At 40.6% G+C, this 21,926-nt stretch overlaps 1 protein-coding gene across 1 annotated transcript; it reads right to left on the reverse strand.

Moving 5' to 3' along the window:
* Window positions 1–1,846: 1,846 nt before the first annotated feature.
* On the reverse strand, window positions 1,847–21,888 carry LOC124775349 (myb-related transcription factor, partner of profilin-like). Its single transcript, XM_047250181.1, has 4 exons — window positions 21,688–21,888; window positions 9,922–10,033; window positions 2,661–3,130; window positions 1,847–1,861 (listed from the first exon to the last, which is right to left on the reverse strand). Exons 1-4 carry the CDS (start codon window positions 21,886–21,888, stop codon window positions 1,847–1,849), a joined length of 798 nt encoding a protein of 265 aa, XP_047106137.1.
* Between the last annotated feature and the right edge of the window lie 38 nt (window positions 21,889–21,926).

Genomic DNA, 21,926 nt, shown 5'->3' on the forward strand with positions numbered 1-21,926 from the left:
CTACATTCCCTACTACATACAAAGCTAATAACGCGTAAAGCAAAGCAAGCAGAGCTTAACTTATGCGAGAGATACAGGATATGGGATTTCCAGTCTAAATTTTCATCTATATGTAAACCTAAGAATTTTGTGGTAGCAACTCTCACAATTTCCTTATTTTGTATTCTAAGATCTAGATCAGAGTGTAACTTTGCTTTCCTGTAATGGATATAATTAGTTTTAGAGATATTTATGGTTAATTTGTTCACTTCAAACCAATTTTGCAAATATTCTATAACTCTGGTTGCAGATGTTGGCAATACCCGGTTTATGTCAGTTACTACAATGTTTGTGTCATCCGCAAACAGGGTTATATGAGTACCATTTACTGGAATCTTGATATCATTTATGTAAAGAAGAAATAGGAGAGGTCCTAGAACACTCCCCTGTGGTACCCCTATTGGCACAGTCTGAATATCCGATCTGTAAACAATACTTTGGTTTTTACTGTTTGTTGTTGCAATTTCTACTACCTGTTTCCTATTATTGAGATATGACTGAAACCACTTTTTAGCTACTCCTCGTATACCGACATATTCTAATTTGTCTAGCAGGATATGATGTTGGACAGTATCGAATGCCTTTGAGAGGTCCAAATTTATTCCTATTGTACTGTTGTTCTTATCTACCCCCGTTACAATATTTTCAATGAATTGGGTGATGGCTGACTCTGTACTCATTCCTCTGCAAAAGCCGTGTTGGTTTACAGACAATAGATTGAATTTCTCCAGGTAATTTGTAATTCTGTTTTTCATGACTGTCTCTATTACTTTTGAAAATACCGATAATAAAGCTATTGGTCTATAGTTTCCCACTTCATGTATATTGCCCTTTTTATACAATGGTTTTACTTTTGCAATTTTTAATCGTTGTGGAAAGACACCTTCTGAAAATGATATGTTTATGATGTGTGAGAGTGGGTCTGATATGACACTAGCACATCTCATCATGACTGAGCAAGGTATCTCGTCAATCCCTGAGGACATTTTATTCTTCATTGTTTTTATTATTCGATTAACTTCCAATTTGTTTGTGGGAGGTAACAATAATGAATTAACACTTTGTTCTTCTGGGATTGATGTTCTACTAATCTTAGAACAATTTTTATGCAGATTGATGGGACTATTTATGAAGTAGTCATTAATGTAATTTGCTAAAGTACGATTTCTGACTAGCACACCTTGATCATCTTTTAAAACAAAGTCCTCTGGATTTCTAATATTTTTGCTTGTGCCTATTTCTTTTTTTACTACATTCCATATAGCTTTTGATTTGTTTGCTGACCCAGCAATTACACTGTCATTGTGCATTGTCTTGGCTTTTTTGATCACCTTCCTGTAAATTTTCTTGTATGTCTTAACATAATCTGTGAAGTGTTCATCTTTGTTATCTTTTTTGAGCTGACTGATATGTTTTAGTGTTTGACTAGATACTCTAATAGCAGGTGTTATCCACTGGCTTGTGTTCCTAGGCATGACATTGATCTTTGTGAGCTTTTTTGGGAAACACATCTCAAATAGGGACATGAATGTACTAGAAAAAGCATTGAAAGATTCCTCAGTTGTTGTTTGTGCAAAGACATCTTCCCAGGTTTCATTAGCTAACAACTGGATGAAACTATTTACTTTTTCTGTATAGAAGTGCCTTTTGTATCCCCACTTATAATTTACTGCCTTGGGGATAGAGTAATTTATGTATGTTAATAGTGTATTGTGATCCGAAAGACCTAAGTTTACGTTTAGTGGCTCAGTGATACCATTCTCCATATTTAAGAAAATATTGTCTATAAGAGAAGATGACAGTTCTGTTATTCTGGTGGCATCTGTAAAGAGTGGTTTCATGTGGAAGCTGCTGAGTATACTCAAAAGCTGTCTTTTTTCATCACTTTCAATTAACAAGTTAATATTAAAATCTCCACATAAGAATAATTTCACTTCATTACTATAAAAGGTGTTTAATGCTGCTTCTATTTTTTTGAAGAATATGTTTTTGTCACCCAGTGGAGATCTATATACTGTAATGACAACTAGTTTTTCACTCTTCTCCTCAGTTTTTAACTCTATGGCACATGATTCAAAATGTTTTTCTATATTTAGATGGTCCAATTCTGTTTTCACTTTGAACTGCAGTCCTACTCTAGAGTAAATGCATACCCCACCATTTTTAAAAACACTTCGGCAATAATGTGTTGCTAAATTAAACTTGCTTATATTTATGAGACTTAATTCACTAGCCTTGCACCAGTGTTCAGATAAACAAATACAAGAGACATCAGCAAGATTATTTAAAGCTACTTCTAGATCTAGTACTTTGTTTCTGAGGCATTGAATATTCTGACTCATTATCCTGACTGTTTTGCAAGTATTTTTTCTTTTGTCATTACCTGGTAATGTGCTGCTTTTTCCATAGTATTTGTGACTTATCTGCAAATTTTCTTGCTGATTTGTCACAATCTTTTCCATTTCTTTGTCTGAAGCCATAAAAAAATCCTTATTTAATGGTGTAGATTTACCTTGTCTTTGACTCCTCCTTAGGCAGTGTTGTGTTGCTGCAACTGTTGTTGATGGTTTTGTTGCTGCTGCTACTGTTGTTGTTGGTTCAGTTGCTGCTGCTGTTGTTGCTGCTAGTGCTTCTGTGGCCGGAGGTGGTGGTGGTGGTGGTGGTGGTGGTGGTAGTGGATGTGGTGGTGGTGCTGACAGGATTCTTCGTGCTGTTGCTGCCTTTGATTCTTTTATTGGCACTGTTTCTGTTGGTGGTGGATCTGTTGTTGTAGTATCTGTTGGTTTTGCCCTGTAATTACTGATGCCTGTGGTTTCCTTCCTCTTTTCTGCCAGTGACTGTAGTGGAACTGCTACAGTTGTTGACACCATTTCTGCTTCTGTTGCTTGTGCTGCTGCTGTTATTGGTCTTGTTGCTTGAGCTGGTTCAGATGTTGCTGGTTTTGCTGGTGCTGCAGTTGTTACTGAATTTGATCGTGCTGCTGTAGCAATTTGTGGTTCTGCAGCTGCTTTAGTTGTTGTCTCCAAGACAGATTCACTTCCTCCATGGTTGCTTCCAGTAATGTATTGGTAGTTCATTACAATGGCTGGTACTGACTCATAGATACTTTGTTTTTTATATGGTTCTAACGTTTCGTAAATTGCTTTGCACAGAGATGACTTGCCTTTTCTATTCAGGTGCATGCCATGTTTTGTAAAGCTGCATCTATCCAGGAAATCGATTGATAGAAATCTTATGTTTGGGTACACTTTACACGCTGTTTGTATCTGTTTATTTGCTTCCTTAATTTCGGCGTTCACACATGAGGCAGATATGAGGTCATGCCTATGTGGTATACCAATAACAGTTACTTTTTGGTTTTTTATCGAACTGGGGGCACTTTTGAGACTGATAATAGCGTTAGCTAACTCGTTACAATACACGTCATTTGCTCCTCCAATTAATACAACATGACGATTTTTGTTGTCTTGTTTGTCCAGTAAAACGTCCCTAATAATTTCCCGCATTGGTGCTCCTGGTTTCACAAGACTGCATACTTTCAGATCGTAATGGTTTCGTAGTACCTCCGCCAGTCCGCGTCCGTGGCTATCTGAGTAGATATTTAACTCAGTGAGATTTCGTGAAGACTGATTATTTATTCTTGGAGACAAATATTTCACTTGGGCACAGATTTTCGCTTCGCTGGTATGCATTTTCTGTTGAAATTCATCGATCTCTGCGTGTTTTCTATGTGAGGCCTGTCTTTGTAGTTCATTAGTTAATGAACGTATTATTATTTTTGCTTCTTGCAGTTCGCTTTTATACTTTAATATATCAGGCTGTAGGTCTTCTTGTGTTAAGGCCTCATATTTACGTTTTAAAATGCCGATCTCAGTTAGCAACGTTGCAATCACTTCACTTTCGCATTCTGCACTGATCAATTTTTTTTCAATGTCGTCTACATAACATTCCCGACAAGCCCAGAATTTTTGTTTCGGATTAGCACTTGCACAACTGTAATGGTGTAAGGTTTTGCATTTAACACACATAATACCTTTCGCCGCTCGCTTGTTGCAGTAGCATTTGTCTGAGTATACACGATAATGTTCACCACGAGGTTGACCGGAAGACGATGTGGACGCTATACTCGCGATTGCGTTAACGAAATTTTTCGATTTTCCCATCCTTTCTTCTGATATTTTTACAATCATATGGCATGTAACACATTTCTCTTCACTGTAAATGTTTTGTTTCTTACATTTTGCACACTTTTTACCACTGTTTTTGTTCACATTTGCGGAGCTAATACACACTATATCTTCACTTTCCTTTTCAGTCAGCTGACCTACATAACGTTTTCGCTTACATTTCAACTGCGATCGTATATTTTCTTACAGTCTAGGTTAATAGCGTTTGAATTTAAAGTTGGCGCTTCCTGATATTCTAGTCTTAAGCGAACACAAAAATTTCAAGGTTATCAAATATGGCGTGATGGCATGTGGGTATTTTAATATTGAATTTTAATGTATCTGTGTGGAAGAAGTGATTAGCTTTCGTAAAATGTAATCTTTTTTTTACCTTCGACAACAGTGTTTGCGACACAGTGAGTGAAACAGCAACTAATGTGACACCATAGACGATTCAATGAAGCAACTAGCCTCACATCAGGGTAGTGCGTGAAATGTTCTTCGATATCAGTTATTCCAATCGCCATCATGGAGTCGTATAACGGCGCAGAGCGTGCGCAGTGTTGTTTATGGTTTTATGAATGCAAATCCGCTACTACGGTACAGAGACAATTCCAGACTAAATATCGCAAGCCACCGCCTAAAACACAAACTGTTATTGATTGGTACAATCGCTTCATCGAAACTGGTTGTGTATCACATAGGACTCCAGGTCGTCAGTGTTGGCCAGCAGTCTCTGACATAGCAACTGAAAAAGTTCGGCAGTCTTACATTCGTAGTCCAGGTAAATAAACAATACGCGGCAACTTAGAATTGAATATGCCTATTGTTACAGTGTGGAAGGTATTACGAAAACGCCTGTCATTCAAACCCTACAAATTGGAACTGTTGCAAGCCGGAAGTGAAAGTGGCAGAGAAAAATGAGCTGAGTTTTGTACAGAAATTTACAATGATTTTCTTAACAAATCTGTGTTCAGTGACGAAGCCACCTTCCACACCTGCACTTAAGTGAATCGGCATAATATTCGGATATGGCGTGAGCAGAACCAACGCCACCTAGGAACAAGGCCTCACAGCGCGACTCGTGACGTCACGACTAGGGGTCCGAAATACCGAGCGGCTTGTTAGGCTCTACGCCACGTATATGAAAACATTAAACAGTTTCCTGGTAGACTACTCACTGCTTTATACACAAATCTGTAAACAAACGCTAATCATTCTCACAGGAGAATTACATTGTTCAAATTTCGTAAACTATAGCTCCAAAGGTGAAAATACTTTTTAATTTCCGTCACTCGCGTTTTGAAAATGCGAATTTCTAATTCCATAACTCTGACAGCACTATTTTCACCGTGTATGTCACCTTGCATAATTTAATTTAAAATGAGGTACCGCAATTGGAAAGACTGACAATCTATCGAAGCAGGTACTCTGGGACTTGTATCTATGTCAAATTCTAGTTTCGTATGACAGATACCTCATTTGGCAGTCATCTACAGTTTTATACTTAAGAAAATATTACCGTACAGAAACTTGTGTAAACTTCACTGAACCTTCTACATACTACTTAGTTTAAGAGATTTGCCAGTAGAAGACTAGGTAGTGTTAAGTTATTAGGTATTATAAATTGACATGGGAATCACACATTAGAATCATTACAAACTCTGACAAACTTGCCCACTGTAAGCCATTGTTTATCAGCTTGAAAATATTAATTGTTATAAATTTGCACATTTTCACTGTTTTACTGTATACAAAGACTAACTTAACAGAATACCAGCTTAGGCAGGATTTACACTCTCATGGAACTGAGGTTTATCTGAAGAATGGGACACCACCCATCGGCTTCATGTAACGACATATCTTAAGAACCTATTATTACTTTTTACTGTACAAACTGATCCATTTATATTCACCCATCCACATACTGATCCCCACCTTTTAATTAAAATACTTGTCATTTGATACACTGATCATTGGCAATGGGTATTACAGCATTGTAAAAATTTAAAATGTCATCTATAGTGCCATTTGTGAAAGCAGATGAGTGGTATCCCAATCTTCAGTAATGCCAGAACTAGAAATAGTGTGCATCTCCACATACCTTACTGCAGATTATCTAAATCATAGAACAGCAATGTAGTGAGTATGAAGCTGTTCAACAAACTGCCTCTAGAATGGGTAGAAGCTTTATTTGACTTATTCAAGCACAAGTAGTACAGTTGGTTATCAGTAAATCCTCCCTACTCACTTGAATGTATGAGTGTAAATATCACAGTGATAACTGCTCGGTGAGTGTACCATAATTTCCTTAATGATTTCAATTTAAGATGTACTACACAAATCGTTTTGGCTTGAATATTTTACTTTATGGAAAATCTGTTGTAACATTGTTTTTTAATTTGTGTAAAGTAATTTTTGTATACATGCTGTATACTTTTTAAACATTTGTAATTTGACTGTCTATTGCTGCAATAGCTAAATGACAATTAAATTCTTTTACTATTCACTATTTAATGTTGTCCCAGAGGAAAAAAAGCACTGCTATTCCAAACTCCAAAAACATTATCAATTTCTCTCAAATGAAGAATGGCTTAAGTTATGTATTGTCCTCCCCCCTCCCCGAAATATTGGTTGTATTGACAGACTGGACCTGTTCTGCAGATTAATATTTACTTATGATGGCAGACTAGCATGCTAATACTAGCAATGAATTGTTCTCCTTGTGAGAATAATTAATTTACTGATTGGACAAAAATATATACAAAAACTTGTCAACCACAGAGCAGGAGCAGCATTAATTATATATTTACTGATGAACAGAAAAGACTATTCCCCTAATTCTATGAGATTGGGGTTTCACAGAGAATTTGTGGTAACAAATTAAACTGTAGCAAAGCCTCATGTTTACGGCTGCACCATTTCGAAGAGAGCAGAAGGGGTCCAATACATAACATTTACCAACAAGATGTATGGGATACTGTGCATGAAATAAAAACAGAAAATAGAAATAAACATTTATTTCACATCATCTTCCCAAGCCCCAAACAGTATAATTTAACATTTTTTCAATCTTTTGTACACAGTTACATTTTTAACAGTAGTTACATCATTTCTCCTCTTGGTGTAATTGTTTAGCAAAATATTTGCACAGCAAAACAGTATGCAATTCATGACTGAATCAATCGAGTGTTTATTTTTACAGTGAAACCCATAAAAAAGATTGCTGGGAATGTTGTGGGATGCTACCTTCACAAGTACATTTCTCTGATTTGCCTGTTCTAAAAATAAAATTTCCTGGTCTTTCAGAATTTTCTGTAGAGTTAAATAGACATATGTCACACACACTACTACATCATCTGCAGGATATGTCAACCCTCCTCTGTCTTTTACCATAATCAAATCATCACCACCCTGCTTCATTTCATCTGTAGTAAGGAATACCTTACAATATTCACAATGGTTTTTTTTAATAGCTTTGTGTGAGCAGTAACCTGCTATGTAATGCAACAGTGGCCAAGTATTCTCATCTATTCCATCAACATCATTTTCATCTACTGCTACATTTAAAAATTCTGGTATTGATGTTTCTTTTAATCCCTGAATTTGAGTATGAGTAGAAAAAATATCAGTGGTCTTAATAACAACATCCCCAACTACTTTCGACCGAAGCACAAGGGAAAACATAGACTGTGCCCTTAGTTTTTGTTCAGTTTCAAAAACTTGTCTTAGAGAAACATGATAATTTCCCCCACATAGCTGGCGGTATTTGCCGAACCTGTCTTCTAAACTGTCTGTCTGTACATTTCCTAACAGCAAATATGATCTGTTTTTCTCAGAAAGCCAGTAGTCACTGAAGTCTATCAAAGCAGCAGTTGTGTGTTTCAAAGCGCTATGTGTCTCTCGAGTAAGTTTTCTTTCATCACTACACTCTTCCCAAGAACATAACCATGAGATGAAGCACTGTAAGAATTCTTGTATGTGATGGGATTTACTAGTCACAGGTTCTTGGAAAATATTTCTTAACCTCTGTCCCTTGAGTAATGTTTTTACATTTACAATATTCCACCAACGATTTATTATTTTTATGAATGTTGCAGTACTTTCCCAGTTGCTAATTGCTTTCTTTGAACCAAATGTGTCCAAAGCAACAACTGTCGTATCACTGAAAATACGCAACACTAACTTGACATTTTGGTGCTCAATTGAGTTAGGAAATAGAGACTTCAAAGTTAAGAAACTGCCATATTGCAATAGTTCATCTTTTTCTATCAAGTGCAATTCTTTCAGTGCTCCAACAGAAGACAAACCTCCCTTCAAACTGTCACTGAAGTCAGGAAAACACAAGATCTGCTCCTTTTGGTTAAACCAGTTATTGCGGATACACTTCAAAATATGGACAGTGTCCACAAAATAATACAATGGGCGATTTGGAGAAGACTGTACAGGGTGATCATACTTTATTTTCACATCTGGAGGAGTAGAAAACTTAGACATTGCTTTCTTATTAATTGCATTATTGTTTGCTACTATACCAACCACCTCAAATCCAACTGCTTCTAATTTAACAATGACTGCTTTAATGTAAGAGAACAGAACATCACCCTGAATAGTATGAACTGGCAGAATAGATACCACATCCTTGTAAGGTGATTCCATGCTCTGAACCATAAAAACATAGGCGCTGGTTGCACACAAAAATTTTTCAGTGTTAAAGGCACATCCTACAACATTTCCAGCTTTGTAATCAAGCTGAGACTTCAGATGAATTTCATCCATCAACAGGAGCACAGTTTTATCATCTGAGGATAAAGTGCCTACTTTATTTGTGATGTAGCTCATAAACTGATGACCCTGTTGCTCAATGACAGGATTTGTTGAGAGTTTACTACAAAGCCTTGAAAGGGTGTTAGGACTAGGCATAGAAAAACTGTCAGTGTTCCTCAAAAATTTGTAAGCATGTGGGCTTATAGAATGTACTAATGACCACATTATCATAGAGTTAGTATCATACCCAAATTGAGTTGAACTTCTGCACTTCAAAAATGAAATCTGTTCCTTCAAAAATGTAATTTTAGTTTCGTTTCCTGGCAACTTTTATAATAAATTTTGCAATAACTGGTCAATTAAAGACAAAATGTTATCTACAGGAGCCTCAGAACTATTATACAGAAGATAAATGTTCTTAAGAACATCACTTACCACCTGTATGTTGTTTACTTTCATGGGAAATTTCATGTTTCCAATACATTTCACTTCAATATCATTATTGAAGACACTGAGTAATAAACCACTGCTTATAACTACGTGGCAAAAAATTCTTGGGTAAGGATTATGCTTTAGTAACACTAGTCTCACACTGTCAGATTTGTTTATCACTACCCAGTCACTGTGCTTTTCACATTCACTCAACTTTGTTTTCATTTGTTCTAAACTATCGAACGATATCGCATCAATCATTTTCGCATGTGTGTCCACACTTTCTTGGATAGCAATTTGAAGAGCACGATTTTCTAAACGCCCCCTGCGAATTTCTGGGTCCTCTCGTACTGCAGTTTGATGACTCGACAAGTAAGATGGGCATCCAGGCAACTTCGATGGGATAGCATCTGAAAAAATTAATAACGAAGTATGAAACCGATCTCACAGCATATAAGTGAAATAAAGATAGTTCTTATGCCACTGTACTTTACTAAGAGCGTGTTTCGTAACTCACCTTTTCTCAAGCGTCGACGATCCAACGGTGCTGTCAAGAGTATACCAGTTTTCGGGTCATACATACTGGTACTGCTTAAAATGTCGTCCTTGTTGAAATGCAGTTCACATATCTAAAAACAAGCATACAGTTCTCTTTAAAACATATAAGGAAAATTAACGAGGTATGAGATTATAAATATGTTCTTCTGTTTACTGTATTTTGTTCAGCTGTACTACATTTCAAGTAACTACGACACACTAACCAAACAAATACACTGATACTTACAACAGAGTGCTTACTCGGTGTCCAGTCTTGTCTGTGAACAGCCGATAACCATTTTCGTCTTAAATTCTCGTCAGATGGAAAATAAAATACACTGACTTTAGGTCCATTATCGTAATTGCCCCTGCAATTCGGCATACAACACCTTCGGGGCATCGTAACTGAGTATAGATCAAATAACCACTCACGAACAGCACAAAGTACAACATGGAAACGCTACGAATCACGTGTGTCGGTAGTCGGTTCCTAGCTTCTTAGACCCCTACCCGTGACGTCACAGGTTCCTTAGACTCACGATGTGAGGCCTTGTTCCTAGGTGGCGTTGGCAGAACCAGGTAACGTAATCAAACATGTACGGACTCGTCTAAGGTAAAATGTTTTATCGTTGTAAGCTGTAACAAGGTTTACAGTCCTTTCCTTTTGCCGAATCAGCTGTAGCTAGCATATCGTAACTGGATGTCCTTCAGCATTATCTGATGCCTCAATAAACAATAGAATACGGGTGTAGAATTTACTCTCCAGAAAGATAGCGTGACATCACGTTACCATCGTGAAGTTGTCTCGTATCTCCGTAGGAATGTGCCAATTTGGATTGGACATGGTGGAACAATATTCTGGCCACCACGACCACCTGATTTAGCCGGCCGGTGTGGCCGAGCGGTTCTGGGCACTTCAGTCTGGAACAGCGCGACCGCAACGGTCGCACGTTCGAATCCTGCCTCGGACATGGATGTGTGTGATTTCCTTAGGTTAGTTAGGGTTAAGTAGTTCTAAGTTCTAGGGGACTGATGACCTCAGATGTTAAGTCCCATTGCGCTCAGAGCCATTTGAACCTGATTTAATCCAAATGAACTTCTGTGTATGGGTTACATTAAAGGCAGAGTGTTTGTTCCTTCCCTTCTGGGAAACGACGACGATCTGGAACAACGGAGAACACAAGCAGACTTGCATCATAGGATTTGGCAGGATATCGATTACACATCGGACATTTGTCGTGATACAAAAGATAGCCACACTGAACATTTGTAAATAAATCTTGAGGATACACTGCGTTCAGTGCTGCATCGGACATTTCTGTAAGTTATTTACCTTTATCACGATCAAAGATTACTTTTGTATAACTACACTACTGGCCATTAAAATTGCTACACCACGAAGATGACGTGCTACTGACGCGAAATTTAACCGACAGGAAGAAGATGCTGTGATATGCAAATGATTAGCTTTTCAGAGCATTCACACAAGGTTGGCGCCGGTGGCGACACCTACAACGTGCTGACATTACGAAAGTTTCAACCGATTTCTCATACACAAACAGCAGTTGACCGGCGTTGCCTGGAGAAACGATGTTGTGATGCCTCGTGTAAGGAGGAGAAATGCATAACATCACGTTTCCGACTTTGATAAAGGGCGGATTGTAGCCTATCGCGATTGCGGTTTATCGTATCGCGACATTGCTGCACGCGTTGCTCGAGAACCAATGACTGTTAGCAGAATATGGAATCGGTGGGTTCAGGAGGGTCATACGGAACGCCGTGCTTGATGCCAACGGCCTCGTATCACTAGCAGTCGGGATTACAGACATCTTACCCACATGGCTGTAGGGGATCGTGCAGCCACGTCTCGATCCCTGAGTCAACAGGACGTTTGCAAGACAACAACCATCTGCACGAACAGTTCGACGACGTTTGCAGCTGCATGGACTATCAGCTCGGAGACCATGGCTGCGGTTACCCTTGGCGCTGCATCACAGACAGGAGCGCCTGCGGTGGTGTAGGCTACTCAACGACGAACCTGGCTGCACGAATGGCAAAACGTCATTTTTTCGGATGAATCCAGGTTCTGTTTACAGCATCACGATGGTCGCATCCGTGTTTGGCGACATCGCGGTGAACGCACATTGGAAGCGTGTATTCGTCATCGCGATACTGGCGTATCACCCGCGTGATGGTATGGGGTGCCATTGGTTACATGTCTCGGTTACCACTTGTTCGCATTGACGGCATTTCGAACAGTGGACATTACATTTCAGATGTGTTACGACCCGTGGCTCTACCCTTCATCCGATCCCTGGGGAACCCTACATTTCAGCAGGTTAATGCACGACCGCATGTTGCAGGTCCTGTACGGGCATTTCTGGATACAGAAAATGTTCGACTGCTGCCCTGGCCAGCACACTCTCCAGATCTCTCACCAATTGAAAACGTCTGGTCAATAGTGGCCGAGCAACTGGCTGGTCACAATACGCCAGTCACTACTCTTGATGAACTGCGATATCGTGTTGAAGTTGCATGGGCAGCTGTACCTGTACACGCCATCCAGGCTCTGTTTGACTCAATGCCCAGGCGTATCAAGGCCGTTATTACGGCCAGAGGTGGTTGTTCTGGGTACTGATTTCTCAGGATCTGTGTACCCAAATTGCGTGAAAATGTAATCACATGTCAGTTCTAGTATAATAAATTTGTCCAATGAATACCCGTTTATTATCTGCATTTCTTCTTGGTGTAGCAATTTTAATGACCAGTAGTGTAATTTATAAGTACCCCGTATTATTATTAAAAGCTCAGCCGCAAATTCTGTACCACTTGAATTCCGCCAAGCACTAGAGCCTAGTTCAGTTCAGCTATTTCAGCTGTTTCTCAACCTTACAGCCACTAATGACTATATGACAAATCTTTGCAGTGGTGCGAGAATTTTCGAGATGCTCTGAACTGTAGGAAACATTTTTATTGAGGTACAGCCACTAGGTCCGTTGTATTGAGAACGTGACTGTTGCCCGACGCGATCCCCTCCACCTGCCCCCACCTCCTTGCCAGGTAAAGACAGCCGGCAGCTGTAGTTCGCCGCAAGCAGCAGCGGGCTGATGCAACTCCGCGCATGACACTACACTGTCCTTCCAGTGGCGAGAAATTGCTGTAACCACGCTGAGTGGAACAACGGTTCGGGCTTTGTTGGTGTGCAGACTGATTACGATCGTCATACTGGTATGTGGATATAGCAGGTGAGCCAGAACTGGGAACTAGCGGAGCATTCACCAAATGGAATGCAGGCAACGGTGGTGAACCGACAACAGCGAAAGTATAACTCAGATACACCGGTATACATCGTATGCTTATCATTTCCTCTAAAATACTTGATAGTACGTACATGTTATTGTACCACGTATTCTTTGCTTTTCACTGACGGTGGGTCTTAACATATTCTCTGCGGTCTGTCACTAGTCTAATTTATTCTCCCAATACTCACGGGAGCGATGTGCGGGAATTGAAGAATATTTGTAGATTTCGATCTGAAAACATATTCTATGAGTTTTCTAAGTTAGCTCACCGAACGAAGAGCGCAGTCGTCCCTGAGCGCTTGTAGATCACGTGGAACTGTTAATCGGTGGTCGAGTGACCCTGTGCGTGCGTGTGTGTGTGTGTGTGTGTGTGTGTGTGTGTGTGTTTTAGTCGGTATTAGGAACGGGAAAAATCGACTGATTAAAACCGCTACAGGTATGTTAGTCTTGAATAACCGATATTTTTCGATCTTTGCTTAGCCTTGGTTTTTACTAATAAACGAGTAAATACCATAGCAGCAGTGCTGGAATGTTTCATTTAAAATAAATCTTTTTTAAACTGGAATAATGTTTATTCATAGAATTTGCATTCGTTAGATAATTTGTGCTAATACAGGAAATGGGAAAAGCAGGTACTATTTTAATAACAGTGCCGACAGAAACAAGCAACAAACATTTGGCATAACAATTTGTACAGTACTGTTGAGAGAGTTATGTTCAGGGTTGCCAAGTTAGCGGAATTTCCGCCAAATATAACGGATTTTACAAACTGTCAGCGGGTGAAATTTTGCGTTTAGCGGTCAACGGACTTTTTAACAGATTTGTGGACTGATGTCTGCAACAATATTTTTCCGTTTAATTCAGTCTTTCCAATACACAATTTGAAATTATATTTAGCGCGAAAAATCCTAAACTGGCAACAATATAGCTCCAGCCAACTCTTAATAATCAGATTTTGATATAGTGTTTCCCCTGCCTCAGCACAGCAGAACAATCCTTCTATTCTTAGGTCTTTGCCTTTAGTATTGCAGTTACGAGTACAAGTTACCGTGGACCGAAGTCGGTACAGTGCATACATAGTGTTGAGTTGTTAATGTTTATGGTGCAGTTACTTGCGTTGTAATCAGTGATTTTCTTTACTTCTTTATTAGTTATCTCATCAAAATGTGGAAGCAAGAGGACGAAAAATACACCCAAAAGTTTAGAAAAGAGTGGGTTAGCAACAAAAAATTGAAAGACTGGCTTCTTGAGATCCCCGCCGATCCTTCTAGTCGGCGATGTCGATTTTGCCAGTGCAATTTACATTCGCGTCTGTCGGATTTATTGAATCATTCAAAAAACAAAAAGCATGTAAAAGGTGCGGCACCCTTTTCTTCACAGGGGCAGTTGAAATTAGATGCACATGAAGTTAGGCAGGCCAATGAAGTTTCTGTTGCAGAAGCTGCATTATATTTATTTGTGGCTAACTGTTCAGCAATAAGATCTGTGGATCACCTCTGCAGCCTCCCAAAACGGTGTTTTACAGGTGCTGACCATGTCTCTCAGATGCGTTGGCACAGAAGGAAGTGTAGTGGTGTGATTAAAAACGTTCTTTACCCAAATTTCGAGACCAGTCTGAAAAAGGACATAGGAGACTGATATTTCAGTGTACATTCGGATGAATCTACAGACATTAGTGCCAGTAAATTGTTAGCTGCGTGTGTGTGATATACTTTTCTGAGGCACATGGTCGCGTTGTTTCCACATTCTTGGAAATGGTAGAGTTAGAGGAAGGCAACGCAGTGGCAGTAACCGAAGGTCTGAAATCTTTGCTTAACAAGTACGGCTTGAACATTCATGTAGTGCGCGGTTTGGGTACCGGTACTGACAGTGAAGCAGTTATGGTACACATAAATAATGGTGTGTATTAGAATTTGAAATGAGATGTTCCTCATCTTGCCATAACTCCTAGTGTCTTCCATTCTGTGCAGCTGGCGGTATCTTCTGCCGCAGCTGAAACTTTGCCCCAGAATTAGGAATTTTTGTTGTGAGAAATGTATTCTTGGTTTTCCAAGTCTTCATCTCGTCAAATTGCTTATAGAAAGTTGTTCAATGCAATAAATGACAGAGCTAATCCATAGAAAATAGTTTCAGAAGTGCAATACACGTTGGATGTCTATTTTAGAGGCTGTTTCTCGTGCTTTGTGTCAGTGGCTCGAACTAAAAACCCACTTTGAGATAGCAGCGCTTCATGTGAAGTGCTATGGTGTCCAAGTCCTCCATAATATGTACAGTGATGACGTTAACAAAATTTGTCTTACTTTTCTGAAACCGTATTTGGAAGAATGTCAGCTGGTAAATAAGGAATTCCAGTCAAATTCTGAAGACCAATCGTGGCTCCTAAACGATGTTGTTGTACATCTACATCTACATCCATACCCCGCAAGCCACCTGACGGTGTGTGGCGGAGGGTACCTTGAGTACCTGCATCGGTTCTCCCTTCTATTCCAGTCTCGTATGGTTCGTGGAAAGAAGGATTGTCGGTATGCTTCTGTGTGGGCTCTAATCTCTCTGATTTTATCTTCATGGTCTCTTCGCGAGATATACGTAGGAGGGAGCAATATACTGCTTGACTCTTCGGTGAAGGTATGTGCTCGAAACTTTAACAAAAGCCCGTACCGAGCTACTGAGCGTCTCTCCTGCAGAGTCTTCCACTGGAGTTTATCTATCATCTCCGTAACGCTTTCGCGATTACTTAATGATCCTGTAACGAAGCGCGCTGCTCTCCGTTGGATCTTCTCTATCTCTTCTATCAACACTATCTGGTACGGATCCCACACTGCTGAGCAGTATTCAAGCAGTGGGCGAACAAGCGTACTGTAACCTACTTCCTTTGTTTTCGGGTTGCATTTCCTTAGGATTCTTCCAATGAATCTCAGTCTGGCATCTGCTTTACCGACGATCAATTTTATATGATCATTCCATTTTAAATCACTCCTAATGCGTACTCCCAGATAATTTATGGAATTAACCGCTTCCAGTTGCTGACCTGCTATTTTGTAGCTAAATGATAAGGGATCTATCTTTCTATGTATTCCCAGCACATTACACTTGTCTACATTGAGATTCAATTGCCATTCCCTGCACTATGCGTCAATTCGCTGCAGATCCTCCTGCATTTCAGTACAATTTTCCATTGTTACAACCTCTCGATACACCACAGCATCATCTGCAAAAAGCCTCAGTGAACTTCCGATGTCATCCACAAGGTCATTTATGTATATTGTGAATAGCAAAGCTCCTATGACACTCCCCTGCGGCACACCTGAAATCACTCTTACTTCGGAAGACTTCTCTCCATTGAGAATGACATGCTGCGTTCTGTTACCTAGGAACTCTTCAATCCAATCACACAATTGGTCTGATAGCCCATATGCTCTTACTTTGTTCATTAAACGACTGTGGGGAACTGTATCGAACGCCTTGCGGAAGTCAAGAAACACGGCATCTACCTGTGAACCCGTGTCTATGGCCCTCTGAGTCTCGTGGACGAATAGCGCGATCTGGGTTTCACACGACCATCTTTTTCGAAACCCATGCTGATTCCTACAGAGTAGATTTCTAGTCTCCAGAAAAGTCATTATGCTCGACCATAATACGTGTTCCAAAATTCTACAACTGATCGACGTTAGAGATATAGGTCTATAGTTCTGCACATCTGTTCGACGTCCCTTCTTGAAAACGGGGATGACCTGTGCCCTTTTCCAATCCTTTGGAACGCTACGCTCTTCTAAGACACCTACGGTACACCGCTGCAAGAAGGGGGCAAGTTCCTTCGCGTACCCTGTGTAAAATCGAACTGGTATCCCATCAGGTCCAGCGGCCTTTCCTCTTTTGAGCGATTTTAATTGTTTCTCTATCCCTCTGTCGTCTATTTCGACATCTACCATTTTGTCATCTGTACGACAATCTAGAGAAGGAACTACAGTGCAGTCTTCCTCTGTGAAACAGCTTTGGAAAAACGCATTTAGTATTTCGGCCTTTAGTCTGTCATCCTCTGTTTCAGTACCATTTTGGTCACAGAGTGTCTGGACATTTTGTTTTGATCCACCTACCGCTTTGACATAAGACCAAAATTTCTTAGGATTTTCTGCCAAGTCAGTACATAGAACTTTACTTTCGAATTCATTGAACGCCTCTCGCATAGCCCTCCTCACACTACATTTCGCTTCGCGTAATTTTTGTTTGTCTGCAAGGCTTTGGCTATGCTTATGTTTGCTGTGAAGTTCCCTTTGCTTTCGCAGCAGTTTTCTAACTCGGTTGTTGTGCCACGGTGGCTCTTTTCCATCTCTTACGATCTTGCTTGGCACATACTCATCTAACGCATATTGTACGATGGTTTTGAATTTTGTCCACTGATCCTCAACACTATCTGTACTTGAGACAAAACTTTTGTGTTGAGCTGTCAGGTACTCTGTAATCTGCTTTTTGTCACTTTTGCTAAACAGAAAAATCTTCCTACCTTTTTTAATATTTCTATTTACGGCTGAAATCATTGATGCCGTAACCGCTTTATGATTGCTGATTCCCTGTTCTGCGTTAACTGTTTCAAATAGTTCGGGTCTGTTTGTCACCAGAAGGTCTAATATGTTATCGCCACGAGTCGGTTCTCTGTTTAACTGCTCAAGGTAGTTTTCAGATAAAGCACTTAAAAAAATTTCACCGGATTCTTTGTCCCTGCCACCCGTCATGAACGTTTGAGTCTCCCAGTCTATATCCGGCAAATTAAAATCTCCACCCAGAACCATAACATGGTGGGGAAATCTACTCGAAATATTTTCCAAATTATCCTTCAGGTGCTCAGCCACAGCAGCTGCTGAGCCAGGGGGCCTGTAGAGACATCCAATTACCATGTCTGAGCCTGCTTTAACCGTGACCTTCACCCAAATCATTTCACATTTCGGATCTCCGTCAATTTCCTTCGATACTATTGCACTTCTTATCGCTATAAACACGCCTCCCCCTTCACTGTCCAGCCTGTCTCTGCGGTATACATTCCAATCTGAGTTTAGGATTTCATTACCGTTTACGTCTGGTTTCAGCCAACTTTCTGTCCCTAGTACTATATGGGCGTTGTGACCGATTATTAATGAGAGCAGTTCTGGGACCTTTCTATAGACGCTCCTGCAGTTTACTATTAGCACATTAGTATTGTTATTCCCTGTTGCATTTTGCCTACTCCTACCTTGCCGCGTCTCAGGAGGCGTTTTGTCGGGCCTAGGGAGGGAAGTCTCTAACCTAAAAAAAACCCATGTGCACTCCACACGTACTCCGCTACCCTTGTAGCCGCTTCCGGCGTGTAGTGCACGCCTGACCTATTCAGGGGGACCCTACATTTCTCCTCCCGATAGCGGAGGTCGAGAATTTTGCACCTCAGATCTCCGCAGAATCGTCTGAGCCTCTGGTTTAAGCCTTCCACTTGGCTCCAAACCAGAGGACCGCGATCGGTTCTGGGAACGAGACTACAAATAGTTAGCTCTGATTCCAATCCGCGAGCGAGGCTTTCCGCCTTCACCAATTCCGCCAACCGCCTGTACGAACTGAGGATGACCTCTGAACCCAGACGGCAGGCGTCATTGGTGCCGACATGAGCAACAATTTGCAGTCGGGTGCACCCAGTGCTCTCTATCGCCGCCGACAGGGCCTCCTCCACATCTCGGATGAGACCCCCCGGCAAACAGACACAGTGAACACTGGCTTTCTTCCCCGACCTTTCCGCTATTTCCCTAAGCGGCTCCATCTCCCGCCTAACGTTGGAGCTCCCATTGTAAGTAGGCTGTTTAGGTTTTCTTATTGGTAACGCCACGTAACGCTCTGTGTGTGGGGGAGCATGGGGGCTATGTATGTAGGCGACCCTACATCAGGGATGGGCTATGATCGCGCTCGAGAAACGCGCGACGCGAAGGCAATTTCTCGAGAATGTCTCGGGTACGCTCGAGAAGCTGACAGTGCTGCGCTCTCTGAGAAATTGCGCAAACCTTCAGTACACGAAGCACTGAGCCACAGCGGTCGTACTCGTCGTACGTACGTGCACGGAAAAATGTGAAATTCTGTGATTGATATCAACTGTACTACCGTTATTAATGTGTACTGAAGTATTAGTATATGTCTCATAAGAAAAAATCATAGAATTGTTGTTTAAAACAAAGCACAGAATTCGCATGAAACAGAAGCTTTATTCTTGCAAAACAAATTACCTTGTACATTCTGTGTATGGACGCATGCTTAAACGTAAAAGAGAAGTGCTATAGCCTTTTATATACAGAAACTGCGTACATGCGTTTACTTACTGGAGAAAGAAAGGAAACAAAAGTTGTTCAGCAGAAGGCATTTTTACATCCCATTGCTACACTGCCGTCGATTTTTGTTTAGAAATATGATTTTATTAACCAATTGGCCTTTTAGTCTGCTTCTTTGTTTGTAAGTAGTCCTATTTTCGAAAATACTCTTTCGCTGGTAACAGAAGTTGCAGGTATTGCAAGATATTTTTTTGCCACGACATCTAGACTTGGGTAACTGTTTCAATTTTTTTCCAGCAGTGTTAAGGATTATCCGTGCGTTGTAAGTACGGTTCTTCCAAATATCGTTGTACCTCCAGGTCTACGCTATCACACCCGCTTTTCATTAGATTTTTATTGGAAACCTCTTCATCGAAAGAAGCCCATAAGGAACTACTGGCGTTTTGTACGAAATGGCACTCGTGGCTAGTGTCGTTAGCAGCCGATTGAGTAGATGACGTACGGTCTCTACCAAATTTGTGCACTCTGCAATTAGGCTTGCAACGGCATGTTCTGAATGAATGGGATTCGTAAATGGTAATGTTTTGAATCTTGGGAGAACTGTGGCATGTACTTCGTTTGTTTCTATTAATCCTAGCCGGGCTATTAGTGAGTTGTACAGATGTTGCTATAGCTCTTGCGCTGTCGTGGTAGCCCACTTCCCATTGCATACGGTTAGGATTAGCTGTCTGATTATTGGAATAGCTTTCGAAAGAGAGGTATAGTTTTCAGTTGAGATTTCACTTGTTACCACTTCAAATGACTTCAGTACACATAAACATTCTCTCAAAATTCGCCACTCGCCAGCTGGGAGGTTCTCTACACCTGAATACAATGATAAACAGACTGCAATGCATTCCTTTTGCTCCACTAGACGTTGTAGCATATAAAACGTGGGCGCACTGTTCCATCCGATTTCGGTTTCCTGAATCAATTTATGAACAGGTTTTTCCATTAGAGCCTGGATCTCATGGAGTTTTTCATTAGCATTGAAACTTGTTTTAAAATAGCTAACAATTTTTTTGGCCTTTTCCCGCATTATGCAGAGCTCACTGTCGGTGTTCAAAGAACTTTTCACAACTTAATTGATGGTGTATGCTAAACAAGGCACATGTTGCATATCTATGTTGTAACTATGAATAAGTTGTACGGCTGCCGTCATGTTACTGGCGTTGTCAGTTGTGATGCCTACAACTTTGTTTTCAATGTTCTATTTTGAAATCACGTTATTTAACGCCTCACTAATATTTAGCGCTTTATGCTTTTCTGGGAAAAGGAATGTCTCGAGAGCTAACGCTTTCAGGCACCAATTAGTGTTAATGAAATGACCAGTTACAGCAATATATGCCTCACTATTGAGTGAGGTCCAAATATTGGCCTTTAAAGAAACACAAGTAGAGTCTTCCACGGCCAAGTTTACAGCCTCTTTCTGTTAATGGTAAGCGTCCTCAATCATGAGGCGCAACTTTTTTCGATTTGGTATCGAGTATTGTGGGTCCAGCAGTAAAACAAAACGTCGAAAACCAGTGTCCTCAACGATTGAAAGCGGTTGAAAATCGTCTGTTATCATGGCCACTAGTACTTCACCTGGCAGTTGCCGTTTACTTCCCTCTATGAAGAGAAACGTAAGATTTAGATCAGTGCTCCTGCAAGGGGATACGTTATGCTCGACAACTAGTCCAATAAAATTACATACCGTATCGTGAAAAAGCTAGGATAGTATAGGTTTGATTTTGGGGTATGTTGTATGTTATCGGAGTACGATTAAAACATCAATGTTTTTTAAGCGTGGCGGACCGCTTCGGACACTTTCCGAACTTTTGCACGGAATTCACCTTTTGTACCATACGTACCTGGATTTCTGTCTGCCTCGCACTATTGGAAGAATAAGCCTCTGTATCCACGGACGTCGCTGTTTTATTGCTCGATAAATTGTGCAGTTTAAGATGTCTAATCATGCCCGTTGTATTTTTTGATATATTACGGAGATTTTTACGACAAATGTTGCAAGTAACGTTATCTCCATCCTCCGCAAAGTATTGCCAGCACCATGATGTTCGTTTTCGAGTGTCCATATTGATTTGAATAACAACTTTACTCGAATGAAACCTGAGACACACTAGTTACGAGCACAGCGAGCAGCGAGCGTGTTTGTCTAGCGGCGGCATTCAATTCGTAAAACAACAGCGGGGCGGCGTATGTTGTCGAAGCCAACTGGCGCGCAGCGGCACACGCCGCCGAGCCATTTCTCGTGAGCTTCTCGAGAACTGCTTGAGAAGTAGAGGCTCGAGAAACTCTCGGTGCGCTCGAGTCGCCGCCCCTCGCCATCCCATCACTGCAACATTGCTCGCAATAGCACATGAAGC

The sequence above is a fragment of the Schistocerca piceifrons genome, chromosome 2 (genome assembly GCF_021461385.2).
Source record: "Schistocerca piceifrons isolate TAMUIC-IGC-003096 chromosome 2, iqSchPice1.1, whole genome shotgun sequence".
Classification (NCBI taxonomy): domain Eukaryota; kingdom Metazoa; phylum Arthropoda; class Insecta; order Orthoptera; family Acrididae; genus Schistocerca; species Schistocerca piceifrons.

Bases quoted from the DNA above. Each gene is read 5' to 3' on its own strand.
- LOC124775349 (XM_047250181.1), bottom strand. From the start codon at position 21,888: ATGGCGAGGGGCGGCGACTCGAGCGCACCGAGAGTTTCTCGAGCCTCT. The intron at 10,034-21,687 runs GTAACTAGTGTG...GCTTGTTTTTAG, and splicing joins GCTCGCTGCTCGCTGTGCTC to ATATGTGAACTGCATTTCAA. The intron at 3,131-9,921 runs GTGAGTTACGAA...TCTATGAGTCAG, and splicing joins TCGTCGACGCTTGAGAAAAG to TACCAGCCATTGTAATGAAC.